We start from the raw sequence: 16,612 nt of genomic DNA, 5'->3' as shown, positions 1-16,612 counted from the left end.
GCCAGTGTAGGAGATCGCTCCCCACACCACGATGCCAGGTGTTGGCCCTGTGTGCCTCGGTCGTATGCAGTCCTGATTGTGGCGCTCACCTGCACGGCGCCAAACACGCATACGACCATCATTGGCACCAAGGCAGAAGCGACTCTCATCGCTGAAGACGACACGTCTCCATTCGTCCCTCCATTCACGCCTGTCGCGACACCACTGGAGGCGGGCTGCACGATGTTGGGGCGTGAGCGGAAGACGGCCTAACGGTGTGCGGGACCGTAGCCCAGCTTCATGGAGACAGTTGCGAATGGTCCTCGCCGATACCCCAGGAGCAACAGTGTCCCTAATTTGCCGGGAAGTGGCGGTGCGGTCCCCTACGGCACTGCGTAGGATCCTGCGGTCTTGGCGTGCATCCGTGCGTCACTGCGGTCCGGTCCCAGGTCGACGGGCACGTGCACCTTCCGCCGACCACTGGCGACAACATCGATGTACTGTGGAGACCTCACGCCCCACGTGTTGAGCAATTCGGCGGTACGTCCACCCGGCCTCCCGCATGCCCACTATACGCCCTCGCTCAAAGTCCGTCAACTGCACATACGGTTCACGTCCACGCTGTCGCGGCATGCTACCAGTGTTAAAGACTGCTATGGAGCTCCGTATGCCACGGCAAACTGGCTGACACTGACGGCGGCGGTGCACAAATGCTGCGCAGCTAGCGCCATTCGACGGCCAACACCGCGGTTCCTGGTGTGTCCGCTGTGCCGTGCGTGTGATCATTGCTTGTACAGCCCTCTCGCAGTGTCCGGAGCAAGTATGGTGGGTCTGACACACCGGTGTCAATGTGTTCTTTTTTCCATTTCCAGGAGTGTATTTTGGTTTTCTTCGTATAACTACGTCGCAATGAAAAATATAAAGGCAACTTATGCGATACTTACGTTTGGTCCTGAAGTTTTTCTACTTCATAGACGGTGTTCTTGCAGCCCAGTTCGCAGTGGCAGTGTCTATTCTTGTCCAGGAACTTTTCTGCAATTAAAGGACACTGAAACCATATGTTGTTCTGGAATGAGTTAATGAACTGATATTTACCATGCAGATTCAACTTAAAACGGATAGCACTGTTACGTTGCAACAGACGAATTACTTGAACTCACATTAGCACCTTTTTCTCAATGGTGGTAAATCTGCTTACTATTTAAAATAATGTCTTAACACTAGACTGAAATCATTTGTAGTTGATATTTCCTTATTCATAGACGATCTTCTGAAGAGATCAAAAAATGGCTCTGAGCACTATGGGACTTAACATCTTAGGTCATCAGTCCCCTAGAACTTAGAACTACTTAAACCTAACTAACCTAAGGACATCACACACATCCATGCCCGAGCTAGGATTCGAACTTGCGACCGTAGCAGTCCTGCGGTTCCGGGCTGAAGCGCCTAGAACCGCACGACCACCGCGGCCGACCTCTGAAGAGATCATTTGTGGATGTGGTTAGGTTAAATTTATCAAATTTTAATGAAGATTAAGAGTGGAGCAAAAATACTGTTACGTTAATGAAAAGCGTATGTCAGGTCTCAGAAAGAAAAAAAAATCTTATCAAAAAACCTACTGACATGCTCCACATCATAGCGAGTTGTCGCAAATTTGAGCTACGGAACTCGTAAATCAGTAACCAATTCCTTAACTAATTAACTAGTCCTGTTCTTTTTAATACCGAAATTACTGCGACTAAATAAGTTCCACTTCCTAATGAGTTAGGTCATGAAATAACTGTTACAGCGAATGGAGCATCACGCAACGTCCAAGAATGTACCACGGTGTTTCTTGAAGTGATCGTCCCTCTAACTGTGATCCCGTCTCTCTACTTTAGCATCAAAATCACTGAGTGAATGAATACAGGAAACTTGCCTAATCTCCACCGCCTGATGTTTTCATGACTGCCTTTCATGCACAGCTGTGTAATAATTCAGAGTGAAAACGCCTACATCAGAAGACGGTCCATATCTGATAACGGTTATTTAAAATATATGTTAACTATTTAAAATCAACGACCTTTGAGATTTGGAGGGATGTTATTGTCACCAAGTAATTCTTTAAAGTGACAGTCTGTAGTTTTGTCATTGCCTGATTACGCTTATTATGATGCTGAATTGTTCATTACCTGGATTTTCAACCTAACTAATGCTGAGGTTCATACGACAGAATATTATAATATGCGACCAGTAGCATTTCCTTAACAATTCCCCTTATGGGTATTGTGTTCGAGAAGTATGCACTTGTGGAGTTGTTTGAACAATATGACCGCTACATCGTCGATGTATGTACATCGTCACTGAATGAGGTGTCAGTGGCTTTTTGTGGTCAGATGGAGACCCTCTATAATCTTTAATAGAACGGAGATCCAGTATTCAGAAAAATTTAAAGAAAGGGGATAGTGCACTAGTCGCTGGAAAGAGGGGTAATGATAGTAGCAGCCTAAGTAAATTTCGACACACAGTATGGTGGCGTATGGGGTACAGAGTTGATGCGACGAACAGCGTCGTAGAACACCTGATCGTGTGCCAACTGAGACAGTGAAAACAGGTACTGACCGCAGAATCCGTCACTGGTGTTCAAATTACCGTAGAATTCAACAGAATCTGGTTACACATAGTATCATCTACGATTCCCTTGGGTATAGGAAAGTTTGTCGCTGAAGGGTACGAAGATGGCCGTCTGCTGATCAGATATGTGCGCAACAGAGAATGCTTCAGGAGCACTTGAACGATTTTGCGCGGGAAGTTGACGGTTATTTTCCATCGAACTGTGACGGGAGATGGGTACATCCTTACCAACCAGAGAATAAGCGACAACGCATAGTCTCCGATGAGAAAACATTCATGATGCAGGTGTCAATTAGGAAAACGTTAATTGCCTCTGAGCACTACGGGACTTAACTTCTGAGGTCATCAGCCCCCTAGAACTTAGAACTACTTAAACCTAACTAACATAAGGACATCACACACATCCATGCCCCAGGCAGGATTCGAACCTGCGACCGTAGCGGTCGCGAGGTTCCAGACAGCAGCGCCTACAACCGCTCGGCCACTCCGGCCGGCTGAAAAGTTAATTTTCGGTTGGGTTAGGTGGTACTACACTGCTGCAATTGCGAGGTGTCGGTCGTGAGCTTCGGCATGACTGTTAACGTCCGATGCTAGCTGGACTTTTCGGCAATCACGGCGTTCTCCACTATTCACATACGTGAATTAAGATTCATGGAATGGAACTGAAGAAGAATGATCCCCGTGCATGAACAATCCTCCCCCCATGAACCATGGACCTTGCCGTTGGTGGGGAGGCTTACGTGCCTCAACGATACAGATAGCCGTACCGTAGGTGCAACCACAACGGAGGGGTATCTGTTGAGAGGCCAGACAAACGTGTGGTTCCTGAAAAGGGGCAGCAGCCTTTTCAGTAGTTGCAGGGGCAACAGTCTGGATGATTGACTGATCTGGCCTTGTAACACTAACCAAAACGGCCTTGCTGTGCTGGTACTGCGAACGGCTGAAAGCAAGGGGAAACTACAGCCGTAATTTTTCCCGAGCGCATGCAGCTTTACTGTATGGTTAAATGATGATGGTGTCCTCTTAGGTAAAATATTCCGGAGGTAAAATAGTCCCCCATTTGGATCTCCGGGCGGGGACTACACAAGAGGACGTCGTTATCAGGAGAAAGAAAACTGGCATTCTACGGATCGCAGCGTGGAATGTCAGATCCCGTAATCGGGCAGGTAGGTTACAAAATTTAAAAAGGGAAATGGATAGGTTAAAGTTAGATATAGTGGGAATTAGTGAAGTTCGATGGCAGAGGAAAAATACTTCTGGTCAGGTGAATACAGGGTTATAAATACAAAATCAAATAGGGGTAATGCTGGAGTAGGTTTAATAATGAATCAAAAAATAGGAGTGCGGGTAAGCTACTACAAACAGCATAGTGAACGTATTATAGTGGCCAAGATAGACACGAAGCCCATGCCTACTACAGTAGTAAAAGTTTATATGCCAACTAGCTCTGCAGATGACGAAAAAATTGAAGAAATGTATGATGAGATAAAAGAAATTATTCAGGTAGTGAAGGGAGACGAAAATTTAATAGTCATGGCTGACTGTAATTCGAGAGTAGGAAAAGGGAGAGAAGGAAACATAGTAGGTGAATATGGATTGGGGCTAAGAAATGAAAGAGGAAGCCGTCTGGTAGAATTTTGCACAGAGCATAAATTAATCATAGCTAACACTTGGTTCAAGAATCATAAAAGAAAGTTGTATACATGGAAGAATCCTGGAGATACTAAAAGGTATCAGATAGATTATATAATGGTAAGACAGAGATTTAGGAACCAGGTTTTAAATTGTAAGACATTTCCAGGGGCTGATGTGGACTCTGACCACAATCTATTGGTTATGAACTGTAGATTAAAACTGAAAAAACTGCAAAAAGGTGGGAATTTAAGGAGATGGGACCTGGATAAAATGACTAAACCAGAGGGTGTACAGAGTTTGAGGGAGAGCATAAGGGAACAATTGACAGGAATGGGGGAAAGAAATACAGTAGAAGAAGAATGGGTAGCTCTGAGGGATGAAACAGTGAAGGCAGCAGAGGATCAAGTAGGTAAAAAGTCGAGGGATAGTAGAAATCCTTGGGTAACAGAAGAAATATTGAATTTAATTGATGAAAGGAGAAAATACAAAAATGCAGTAAATGAAGCAGGCAAAAAGGAATACAAACGTCTCAAAAATGAGATCGACAGGAAGTGCAAAATGGCTAAGCAGGGATGGCTAGACGACAAATGTAAGGATGTAGAGGCTCATCTCACTAGGGGTGAGATAGATACAGCCTACAGGAAAATTAAAGAGACCTTTGGAGAAAAGAGAACCACTTGTATGAATATCAAGAGCTCAGATGGAAACCCAGTTCTAAGCAAAGAGGGGAAAGCAGAAAGGTGTAAGGAGTATATAGAGGGTCCATACAAGGGCGATGTACTTGAGGACAATATTGTGGAAATGGAAGAGGATGTAGATGAAGATGAAATGGGCGATACGATACTGCGTGAAGAGTTTGACAGAGCACTGAAAGACCTGAGTCTAAACAAGGCCCCGGGAGTAGACAACATTCCATTAGAACTACTGGTGGCCTTGGGAGAGCCAGTCCTGACAAAACTCTACCATCTGGTGAGCAAGATGTACGAGACAGGCGAAATACTCTCAGACTTCAAGAAGAATATAATAATTCCAATCCCAAAGAAAGCAGGTGTTGACAGATGTGAAAATTACCGAACTATTAGTTTAATAAGTCACAGCTGCAAAATACTAACGCGAATTATTTAGAGACGAATGGAAAAACTGGTAGAAGCCGACCTCGAGGAAGATCAGTTTGGATTACGTAGAAATGTTGAAACACGTGAGGCAATACTGACGCTACGACTTATCTTAGAAGAAAGATTAAGGAAAGGCAAACCTACGTTTCTAGCATTTGTAGACTTAGAGAAAGCTTTTGACAATGTTGACTGGAATACTCTCTTTCAAATTCTAAAGGTGGCAGGTGTAAAATACAGGGAGCGAAAGGCTATTTACAATTTGGACAGAAACCAGATGGCAGTTATAAGAGTCGAGGGGCATGAAAGGGAAGCAGTGGTTGGGAAGGGAGTGGGACGGGGTTGTAGCCTCTCCCCGATGTTATTCAATTTGTATATTGAGCAAGCAGTAAAGGAAACAAAAGAAAAATTCGGAGTAGGTATTAAAATCCAGGGAGAAGAAATAAAAACTTTGAGATTCGCCGGTGACATTGTAATTCTGTCAGAGACAGCAAAGGACTTGGAAGAGCAGTTGAACGGAATGGACAGTGTCTTGAAAGGAGGATATAAGATGAACATCAACAAAAGCAAAACGAGGATAATGGAATGTATTCGAATTAAGTCTGGTGATGCTGAGGGAATTAGATTAGGAAATGAGACACTTAAAGTAGTAAAGGAGTTTTGCTATTTGGGGAGCAAAATAACTGATGATGGTCGAAGTAGAGAGGATATAAAATGTAGACTGGCAATGGCAAGGAAAGCGTTTCTGAAGAAGAGAAATTTGTTAACATCGAGTATAGATTTAGGTGTCAGGAAGTCGTTTCTGAAAGTATTTGTATGGAGTGTAGCCATGTATGAAAGTGAATCATGGACAATAAATAGTTTGAACAAGAAGAGGATAGAAGCTTTCGAAATGTGGTGCTACAGAATAATGTTGAAGATTAGATGGGTAGATCATGTAACTAATGAGGAGGTATTGAATAGGATTGGGGAGAAGAGAAGTTTGTGGCACAACTTGACTAGAAGAAGGGATCGATTGGTAGGACATGTCCTGAGGCATCAAGGGATCACAAATTTAGCATTGGAGGGCAGCCTGGAGGGTAAAATTCGTAGAGGGAGACCAAGGGATGAATACACTAAGCAGATTCAGAAGGATGTAGGCTGTAGTAGTTACTGGGAAATGAAGGAGCTTGCACAGGATAGATTAGCATGGAGAACTGCATCAAACCAGTCTCAGGACTGAAGACCACAACAACAACAACACATGAACAATGGCTGATTGATCTGGCATAATCAGTAATCAACAGTGGCAGACATTACCTAGCTAGAGAAATACACTGAAGAGCCAAAGAAACTGGTACACCTTCCTAATATTGTGTAGGTCCCCCGCGAGCACGCAGAAGCGCCGCAACACGACGTGGCATGGATTCGACTAATGTCTGAAGTAGTTCTGGAGGGAATTGACACCATGAATCCTACTGGGATTTGCATACATACGAGAGTGTACAAGGAGCTGGAGATCTCTTCTGAACAGCACGTTCCAAGACACTCCAGATATTCTCAGTAACGTTCATTCTGGAGAGTCTGGTCGTCAGCGGAAGTGTTTAAACTCCGAAGAGTGTTCCTGGATCCACTCTGTAGCAATTCTGGACGTGTTGGGTGTCGCATTGCCCAGCTGTATTTCCCACGTCCGTCGGAACGCACAATGGGTACGGATGGATGCAGGTTATGAGACAGGATGCTTACGTGCGTGTCACCTGTCAAAGCGTATCAGGGGTCCCGTATCACACCAACTGCACGCGCCTCACACCATTACAGAGCCTCCACCAGCATGAACAGTCCCCTGCTGACATGCAGGGTCCATGGGTTCATGAGGTTGTCTCATACCCATCCACGCCCATCCACGCGGTACAATTTGAAACGACACTCGCCCAAGGAGGCAACATGTTTCCAATCATCCACAGTCCAATGTCGGTGTTGACGGACCCAGGCGAGGGGTAAAGTTTTGTGTCGTGCAGTTATCAACTGTACACGAGTGGGCCTTCGGATTAGAAAGCCCATATCAATGATGTTTCGTTGAATGGTTCGCACGTTGACGCTTGTTGATGACCCAGCATTGAAATGTGCAGAAATTTGCGTAAGGGCTGCACTTCTGTCACGATGAACGATTCACTTCAGTCGTCGTTGGTCATGTTCTTGCAGGATCTTTTTCTGGCCGCAGCGATGTCGGAGATCTGATGTTTTGCTGGATTCCTGATATTCACGGCACACTCGTGACATGGTCGTTTGGGAAATTCCCCACTTCATCGCTACCTTGGATATGCTGTCCGATTGCTCGTGCGCCAACTATAACACCACGTTTAAATTCACTTAAATCTTGATAACCTGCCATTATAGCGGCAGTAACCGACCTAACAACTGCGCCACCCAGTTGTTATCTTATATAGGTGTTGTCGATCGCAGCACCGTATTCTGCCTGTTTACATACCTCTGTATTTGAATTATCATAAGTATACCAGTTCCTTGACACTTCAGTGTAATATAAGGGGCAAATAAAAACTTTCGGTTCATCAGCTGTACAGTCCATAATCGGTATGCCAATCGGGCAAAATCACAGTGTGCACCGAGGCAATCAACCCATCATCGCACCAGGTTGGAGATACCGGTTTTCTAAAACACCGTGTCCCGCTACATCAAGAAGTCCGAAGCTGCTCTCTGCACATCCTCGTCTAACGGGTATCGACACTTCGAGGGGTTATTTAGGGGACCAAAAGTATGATAATAGCACAGGAGAGATCAGAGCTGTGGGCCGGGTGCTCGAGTGTCTTCCATTTGAGTAATGGATGAGCCTGGTGTTTCAGATGGACCAGCATCGTGTGTCGAATGGCGACCAGCACGGAACTTGTTGTACACTACTGGCTATTAAAATCGCTACACCACGAAGATGACGTGCTACAGACGGGAAATTTAACCGACAGGAAGAAGATGCTGTAATATGCAAATGATTAGCTTTTCAGAGCATTCACACAAGGTTGACGCCGGTGGCGACACCTACAACGTGCTGACATGAGGAAAGTGTGGTGTAACAGTCAGACACCACACTTGCTAGGTGGTAGCCTTTCAATCTGCCGCGGTCCGTTACTATACGTCGGACCCGCGTATCGCCACTATCAGTGATTGCAGACCGAGCGCCGCCACACGGCAGGTCTAGTCTAGAGAGACTCCCTAGCACGCGCCCCAGTTGTACAGCCGATTTTGCTAGCGATGGTTCACCGTCTACATACGCTCTCATTTTCAGAGACGACAGTTTAGCATAGCCTTCACCTACGTCATTTGCTACGACCTAGCAAGGCGCCATATTCAGTTACTATAATTACTATCTTCAAGAATGTATTCTGAACAGATAATATTGTGAATCATGTACCGTCAAGAGCGACGTTCATCATTAATGGATTAAAGTTAAGTATCAAACTAATTACGTCCGCTTTCTGAATTCTCATTTCTTGTCATGTTCCAGGCCTGACGTCAGTATGGTTCTTCCCTCCTCACGCTAGACTGCGTAAGCTAAAACGCGTGCATTTCGGCCTCCACTCGTAACACGGTGTTGGCTCTTCTGCTAACACAACAGAAAGTTTCCAACCGATTTCTCACCCACAAACAACAGTTGACCGGCGTTGCCTGGTGAAACGTTGTTGTGATGTCTCGTGTAAGGAGGAGAAATGCGTACCATCACGTTTCCGACTTTGATAAATGTCGGATTGTAGCCTATCGCGATTGCGGTTTATCGTATCGCGACATTGCTGCTAGCGTTGGTCGAGATCCAATGACTGTTAGCAGAATATGGAATCGGTGGGTTCGGGAGGGTAATACGGAACGCCGTGCTCGATCCCAACGGCCTCGTATCACTAGCAGTCTAGAGGACAGGCATCTTATCCGCATGGCTATAACGGATCGTGCAGCCACGTCTCGATCCCTGTGTTAACAGATGGGGACGTTTTCAAGACAACAACCATCTGCACGAACAGTTCGACGACGTTCGCAGCAGCAGGGACTATCAGCTCGGAGACCATGGCTGCTGTTGCCCTTGACGCTGCATCACAGACAGGAGCGCCTGCGATGATGTACTCAACGACGAACCTGGGTGCACGAATGCCAAAACGTGATTTTTTCGAATGAATCCGGGTTCTGATTACAGCATCATGATGGTCGCATCTGTGTTTGGCGACATCGCGGTGAACGCACATTGGAAGCGTTTATTTGTCTCCCTGATACTGGCGTATCACCCGGCGTGATGGTATGGGGTGCCATTGGTTACACGCCTCGGTCACCTCTTGTTCGCATTGACGGCACTTTGAGCAGTGGACGTTACATTTCAGATATGTTACGAACCGTGGCTGTACCCTTCATTCGATCCTTGCGAAACCTTACATTTCAGCAGGATAATGCACGACCGCATGTTGCAGGTCCTGTACGGACCTTTCTGGATACAGAAAATGTTCGACTGCTGCCCTGGCCAGCACTTTCTCCAGATCTCTCACCAATTGAAAACGTCTGGTCAATGGTGGCCGAGCAACTGGCTCGTCACAATATGCCAGTCACTACTCTTGATGAACTGTGGTATCGTGTTGAAGCTGCATGGGCAGCTGTGTCTGTACACGCCATCCAAGCTCTGTTTGAAAAAAATGGTTCAAATGGCTCTGAGCACTATGGGACTTAACATCTGAGGTCACCAGTCCCCTAGAACTTAGAACTACTTACACCTAACTAACATAACGACATCACACACATCCATGCCCGAGGCAGGCTTCGAACCTGAGACCGTAGCGGCCAGACTGAAGCGCCTAGAACTTCTCGGCCACACCGGCCGGCCAAGCTCTGTTTGACTCAATGCCCAGGCGTATCAAGGCCGTTATTACGGCCAGAGGTGGTTGTTCTGGGTACTGATTTCTCAGGATCTAGGCACCCAAATTGCGTGAAAATGTAATGACATGTCAGTTCTATTATAATATATTTGTCCAATGAATACCCGTTTATCATCTGCATTTCTTCTTGGTGTAGCAATTTAATGGCCAGTAGTGTAATTATATAGCAATATCAGAGTCAGCTGCGTTGCTTATACGCTGCAGCAACAATCTCAGACGGAAGCTTTTTGACCGCCCCTTGTAACAAAAGGAAGTTGAGTCACTGCACTGTTTATTCTACAAATGTATGTACACAAGTAGGGCAAATCGCATCTCCAGGAAAGATACGTTCTAAAAAACTGTCAATATACACGTGAAAGCAGTAACCTATGAAATTCATACTTTATGCACCTACGAGGTGGCTCAAGAGGAATAAGGGAAGATGGAGCGAAAAGTATTACCTCCAGGGATTACGCTGGGAGCAACTTACACCGATATGACACAGATAATCGCCTTATCCACGCTACACGGAGGGGTACTAATCAGATATACAAGAACCTAAAAACGGGCACTTGGCACTGTAATGAACAAAATGTGGAAGCACAAAATTGTGGAAGAAACCTTGAATATAAGCTGCATTCAGTGATGCATCAAACATTTCTGTAAGCTATTTACCCTTTTCAGCTCGACTTTGATATGGATATTACAACAAGTTCGGTGCTGGTCGCCATTCGACACACGATGCTCGTGATCTGAAACACCAGGATCATCCATTATTCAAATGGAAGACACTCGAGCACAAATAATTTATACACATCCGGTAAATGAATAAGAAAATAATGAAAAATGGTACTAAGTGAAGTAAAACGTTAGCACGACGATCGTAAAAAAGACCCGATACCTGACCGACTCCATCTTAGACACATCGGAGCGAAGCAGAAGTTGCCCAGCTATGGAGCGCCAGAGTCGCAGCCAGAGATCCATGTACTGTCTCCATCCAAGTCTGAACCCAGTCTCGCCGCAGCGTCCGCAGAACAGAGAGGAGTATGCAGCAGTGTCTTTCTTTCGACTTCTGGCGTTCTTATGGAATAAGCGGAGCGCGACAAAGCAGTTATCGTCCAATAAAGACCCGTGACTGGTTGTCATTCTATCAAATTAGAGAAAATTACCGTTTCCGAACCCCATTCTATTGTGGCGTGCCTGAGAAAACAGCGCACCCAAACTGACATCGGTGTAAAGTATGAGCCAGACGATAAGGGATTTTACTTTATTAAATGAGCCTCCAACCGGTAAATTCCTTTTTCCATTGCGGCCAAGCCACGGCTGGCAGTGTTAGCTGCCTGTAAATTCTTTCTTCCCACGGTCTACTAACAGGAAGTCAGCACCGAGGAAGGGCACCTTGATCACGCGCCTCTCTCGTGTGCTAACGAGGTAACGCTGCCCCAGGCGTCGCTTAGCAGGCAACGCTCTGGAAAGATCCATGCCGCCCGCACGGTTTGCTCGGTCCTGACCAATCAGGGAGGAGGAAGCGGCGTGGTGCGTCGAATATACCCGGCCGCCCGTCGACGGGCACGGTCTCTTCTTGTATTCTTGCTCACCCGCGAGTCGGATGCACGCCCTGTAGCATCGAACATCTCCCGCTTCTCCCGGTGCTGCGGCACTGTAGACTTAGTTTTGGCAGGCAACAACTTTCGGTAGCTTCGCGAACAGTGTTCGCCAAATTATAAGCTCTGGCTCGCCCTCACCTCCCTAGGCCTATGTAGCCCCTTTCAACATGCTTTAGCCAATAAATGGCCTTTCTCTAAAAATTACCCTATTATTCCATAACGCCCACCGCCTGCCTATACGCGCCATCCTGTACATCGGCTTATCAAAGTCCACGACCAGTGCTCCTCTTAAGAACGAGTGGAGACTACGCTAACGAGTTCCCCCTCTCTAATGAAAATTTGAACTAGCTGGCGAGGCAAATGTGCAACGACTATGCAAGGCACCAATTTGTCGCAGAGCCATTGCCTGGAAGCGTACCTCAGACACGTAATGCCTAGGTAAGACACCGTACAGTACCTTCTAAATGCGTGGGAGGCGACACCCCTTTACAAAGTCGCTTTTGTCCAGAAATTTTCGCACGTATCCAACAAAAGGGAGACACAGCGCCGATGCCGTCGAGTGGTTTGAGCCGGAGGTCCACTCCAGGGCTGCCACTCTCCAGGAGATTTCGAAAGTAATCGACAAAGGAATGACATGCAGATCCTATCGTCGCTACATGGCATCACATTAGTGAAATCATTATTGCTTCTAGATCACCATTTTAAGATGTACATCAAACTATACAGAAAAGGGCGGGATGAGGGTACTATCTATTTGTTATATCGCAATTATTTTTGCTATAACTGAATGTTACATCGAACTGTTGGCGAAGTTAATCTTAGACGGTGGTCGAAATTGATCTACATGAAACGAGTCAGCTATGAAGCTGGCAGAGACGTTCCACACTTCCACAAGAGGGGTCAAACTGTGACTGCTACATTCTGTCATGCAAGCACAACACTAGGAACTTCTCTATAATCATACACTGCTGCCCCATGACCACGTTCGTCCTCACACGGCTGCCCCTAGAAAAGTAACAATGCGTGATCTGGAACTAGGGTGTTTAAACATCCAACACACGACCATAGGCGTCCGCAAGGTTGGGAGGGGGGAGGGGGAGGAGAGGTAGCTCTTGTCCCCATCTGGAATCTGAGGGTATAGACGTTACATTTATATATTTCTAGCAATGATTGCCTGCAGTTCTGCTAAATCGCAGATTTAATATTGCCGTTCACGATGGGAATTAATGTTATTTTTAAAGTTTAATTCTGTTTCTACAGTTTAGGTTAACACAATTGTGATTTTTAAAGCGTAATTTGGAGAGTAATAATTTGATATTTTCCCCTCATTATTTTTTTTCCTATCCAACAAGATTTTATCAGTCTTTATCAAGATTTTTTCTGTTTGCTATTTTTTATTTTCGGTGGTAATCTAACATTACTTGTTCATGAACAAAAACATTTTTTGTAATAGCTCGTTCAGTACTATGGATTTAATCATAAGAAGGAAGTACTGCTCGACCGTTGAACCAAAATAGTGGCATTTTCCCTCCTCTTGGATAAATTTATGTGAACGTCCATACATACAGCCCTGATTATTCACAGCCTCTGAAAGAAAATCTGCCGAATCAGAAGCTGGTATATGAGGATCAAGACACAGGAGCGCTGTGATGACACTTGAGATTCGTTTCGAAATTTCCGGGAAGATTAAAATTGTGTACCAACGCGAAACGCGAACACTGAACTTTTCAGCATTCCGGGGCTATTAGCTTCACAACTGAGCTATCCACACATGACTCACGACACATCCTCACAAACATTCTTGCGTCGGTATCTATCTCCTACTTTCCAACAAAAGTGCGGTATTGTGAGCGAATTGTGAGTCATACCAGGACAGCTCAGCCGATAACAGTATTGCTGGTGAAACACAAAGTTCTAGGTCCCATACAAAGTTTTCTCTGCCAGAAAGTTTCAAACCAGTACACGCTTCCGCGGCCGGTGTGGTCGTGCGGTTAAAGGAACCGCGTGACCGCTACGGTCGCAGGTTCAAATCCTGCCTCGGGCATGGATGTGTGTGATGTCCTTAGGTTAGTTAGGATTAATTAGTTCTAAGTTCTAGGCTACTGATGACCTCAGAAGTTAAGTCGCATAGTGCTCAGAGCCATTTGAACCAGTACACGCTTCGCTGCTCTGAGAGATACATTCAAGTTTTCATTTTTCCTGGAAGACATTTAATTAAGCTTATAGACAGGCCTACCATATAAGTGGCGTAGCAAGAGGAATATGTCAGCTGAATAAGCCGAAAATCTTTTCTGTAAGTATCTTTGTAAAAAAGTTATAACAAAGTTCCTGGTATTAAATGACTTTCCCTCGCTATTTAACGAAATATGAGTCTAATATGTTCAATATTTCATACTCACTGTAATGATGAGCTAAACATTTAAGTCCTTCCGCGTCACAGGATTTGTATGGCTCTGAAACAGAAAGTTTATTAAAAGCTAAACTCACAAGCCTAAGGAAAGTTAATGTTATATATATAATAACTGATTAGAAGCCAGGTCCGTGGAGATTATTAATTCCAGTAAAAAATTTGCTCTATCAGACATTCTTACATTAAAGACTACCGGTTTAGGAAGATCAACGTTTCATCTTCAGACACTTGAAACAAATGTATCCACATGGTATAGATTTGGTTACCAGCATCCAGTTATATGAGCCATGGTACCAGAAAGACGATGATTATACGACAGTCGTACCGTAACTTACATCGCCCCCCTCCTCCCCCCACCCGAGCACCACCGCCCAAAAAAAAAAGTCCACCCGTTCTCAACAGCACCGTTGTCGTGTGTCGAAAGTGACTGAAGTTGAAATATTAACCTTCTGTCGCAGGTAGTATGAGGCAAATTTTAGTTGCTGTAGTTTAATAGGGATGCAGCACAACCTCGGTCTGGGGATGGAAGGGGAGTGAAATCGGACGTGTGTTTTTCAGAGGAACTGTAACGACATTCTCCTTAAGAGATTTGAGGAAACTAGGGAAACATATTTCGATGACTGGACAGAGATTTGAACCGCCGTCCAGTCATTTGCGTATCTAGAGTGCTGGTCACTCGTATCGAAACATATGAAAGAGCTTGTGTAAGATAAGCACATCGGACAAAACATTCCTCCCTCCAGGAGACATCTTGCAAATACCGTCTCTAGCCAGTAAATTGCTACAATTCGGCGACAAAGAAGATACCCTCGTTCAGGTTACTGTCAACATGAACGAAGATTCCTATTTCAGCATTCTTGCTGACCAAATGTTGCTCTTTGTTATTTCATGTTCTCGATGACATGAACGAGCGGGCGAAACTGAAAACACCACAGACCCACCTCCGGTCTGAATTACAACCTTCACATACTGCGAATTAAAAGCCTCGAGGACTGTCGGTGCACTCGACGCTTTGCATCAATTGAAAAGAGACAAAATCGCGACTCGTCTGACCACACTATATGGCTCCAATCAGTTACTGTAAAGTTTTTGTATTGTTCGATCCACTGATGACGTGCAGCTTTATGTGACCCTGTGAGAAATGGCCTTTTGCGTGATGCTGGAATCCAAATGACCTGGCACGCAGTTTCCTTCGCAGCACTCGCTCGGAAACTGGTTGAGACTGACCAGCATCGACTGACAGCACCAAATTAAGTTGTGTTTTAAACCGATTGTCTTTGACAAAGCGTGACAGTCGTGGCCGTAACTCCTAGTGGTACACCATCCGTTGTAGACACATTGGATACACCGAGCTGATATACCGTACATTCGGACAACGTCATTTGGTCATGGACACGTCCAAGCGCCTCACTACGCTGATTCCAGCGTACCGACTGGGACATAAACATCATGGCTTATGTCAGCGGTGAAGAGTGACATGGCCGCCTGCCACCAGTTCAGCACCAACTGCAGCACTTCAGATCGACCACTGTGCTGTTTTAAGGGAGCGACTAATATTTTGTCCGGTGAACTTAAGGGGGGTAGGACGTCAAACGAGCCGACTTGCAGCAGGAGAGGCACCACTGAACATTTTAATTTCCACTGTCTATACTTTTACAAGTAAATTCACAAAACTTTGTCAGCATGACCAGGAAGGGTTCAGAATTCACACTCTTAGCAGTGCAAGTTCGAAAACATACGAAATAATTTTTTTTACATGTGAAATTTTTTCATTTTTTTCGCTTACTAATGGCAGCATTTGTTGCTGTAGGTACACTTTTCTTCATAAGTAAGAGAGATTCTTCGATGAATTTTGCACAGTATACAAACCATACTTAAAGGTGTGTGAAACTAGAATTTTCCAAATCTATTAAAAACTGTGGTAAAAATTGAGGTAATTAAGTATAAAATTTGTGTTTTTTCTAAACATGAAGTTTAAAATATAACAGTTCATTCGTTTTTTCATAAATAAAATAAATTCTGGAGTTTCATACACCTGTAAGTATGGAATGTATGCTGTGCAAAATTGATCGAAGAATCTCTCTAACTTATGAAGAAAAGTGTACCTATAGCAGCCATTAGTAAGTGAAAAAATGATGAAATTTTGCACGTAAAAAATTTATTTTGTAATGTTTTCGAACTTGCACTGCAATGGGTGTGAATCCTGAATCCTTCCTGGTGATGCTGACAAAGTTTGATGAATTTATTTTTAAAAGTATAGACACTAGAAATTAAAATGCCCTGTGATGCCTCTCCTGCTCCAAGTCGGCCCGTTTGACGTCCTACCCCCCTTAATAGGATGTAGGACGAAGTGCTCCGCAGGTTGTGTACCAGCAG

At 44.9% G+C, this 16,612-nt stretch overlaps 1 protein-coding gene across 1 annotated transcript in view; it reads right to left on the bottom strand.

Annotated features, from left to right (window-relative positions):
- The window catches only part of LOC126183814 (sodium channel protein Nach-like), a 139,185-nt gene that overhangs the window by 29,169 nt on the left and 93,404 nt on the right, over positions 1-16,612 (bottom strand). Inside the window, exons 8-9 of the mRNA XM_049926064.1 lie at positions 14,226-14,279; positions 924-1,011 (exon numbers count right to left, since the gene is read on the bottom strand). Of these exons, the coding sequence (XP_049782021.1) occupies positions 924-1,011; positions 14,226-14,279 (142 nt within the window). The remainder of the gene's footprint in view (positions 1-923; positions 1,012-14,225; positions 14,280-16,612) is intronic.

Source organism: Schistocerca cancellata, chromosome 4 (genome assembly GCF_023864275.1).
Source record: "Schistocerca cancellata isolate TAMUIC-IGC-003103 chromosome 4, iqSchCanc2.1, whole genome shotgun sequence".
Taxonomy (NCBI): domain Eukaryota; kingdom Metazoa; phylum Arthropoda; class Insecta; order Orthoptera; family Acrididae; genus Schistocerca; species Schistocerca cancellata.
This window is presented reverse-complemented; position numbering and strand designations above follow the sequence as displayed.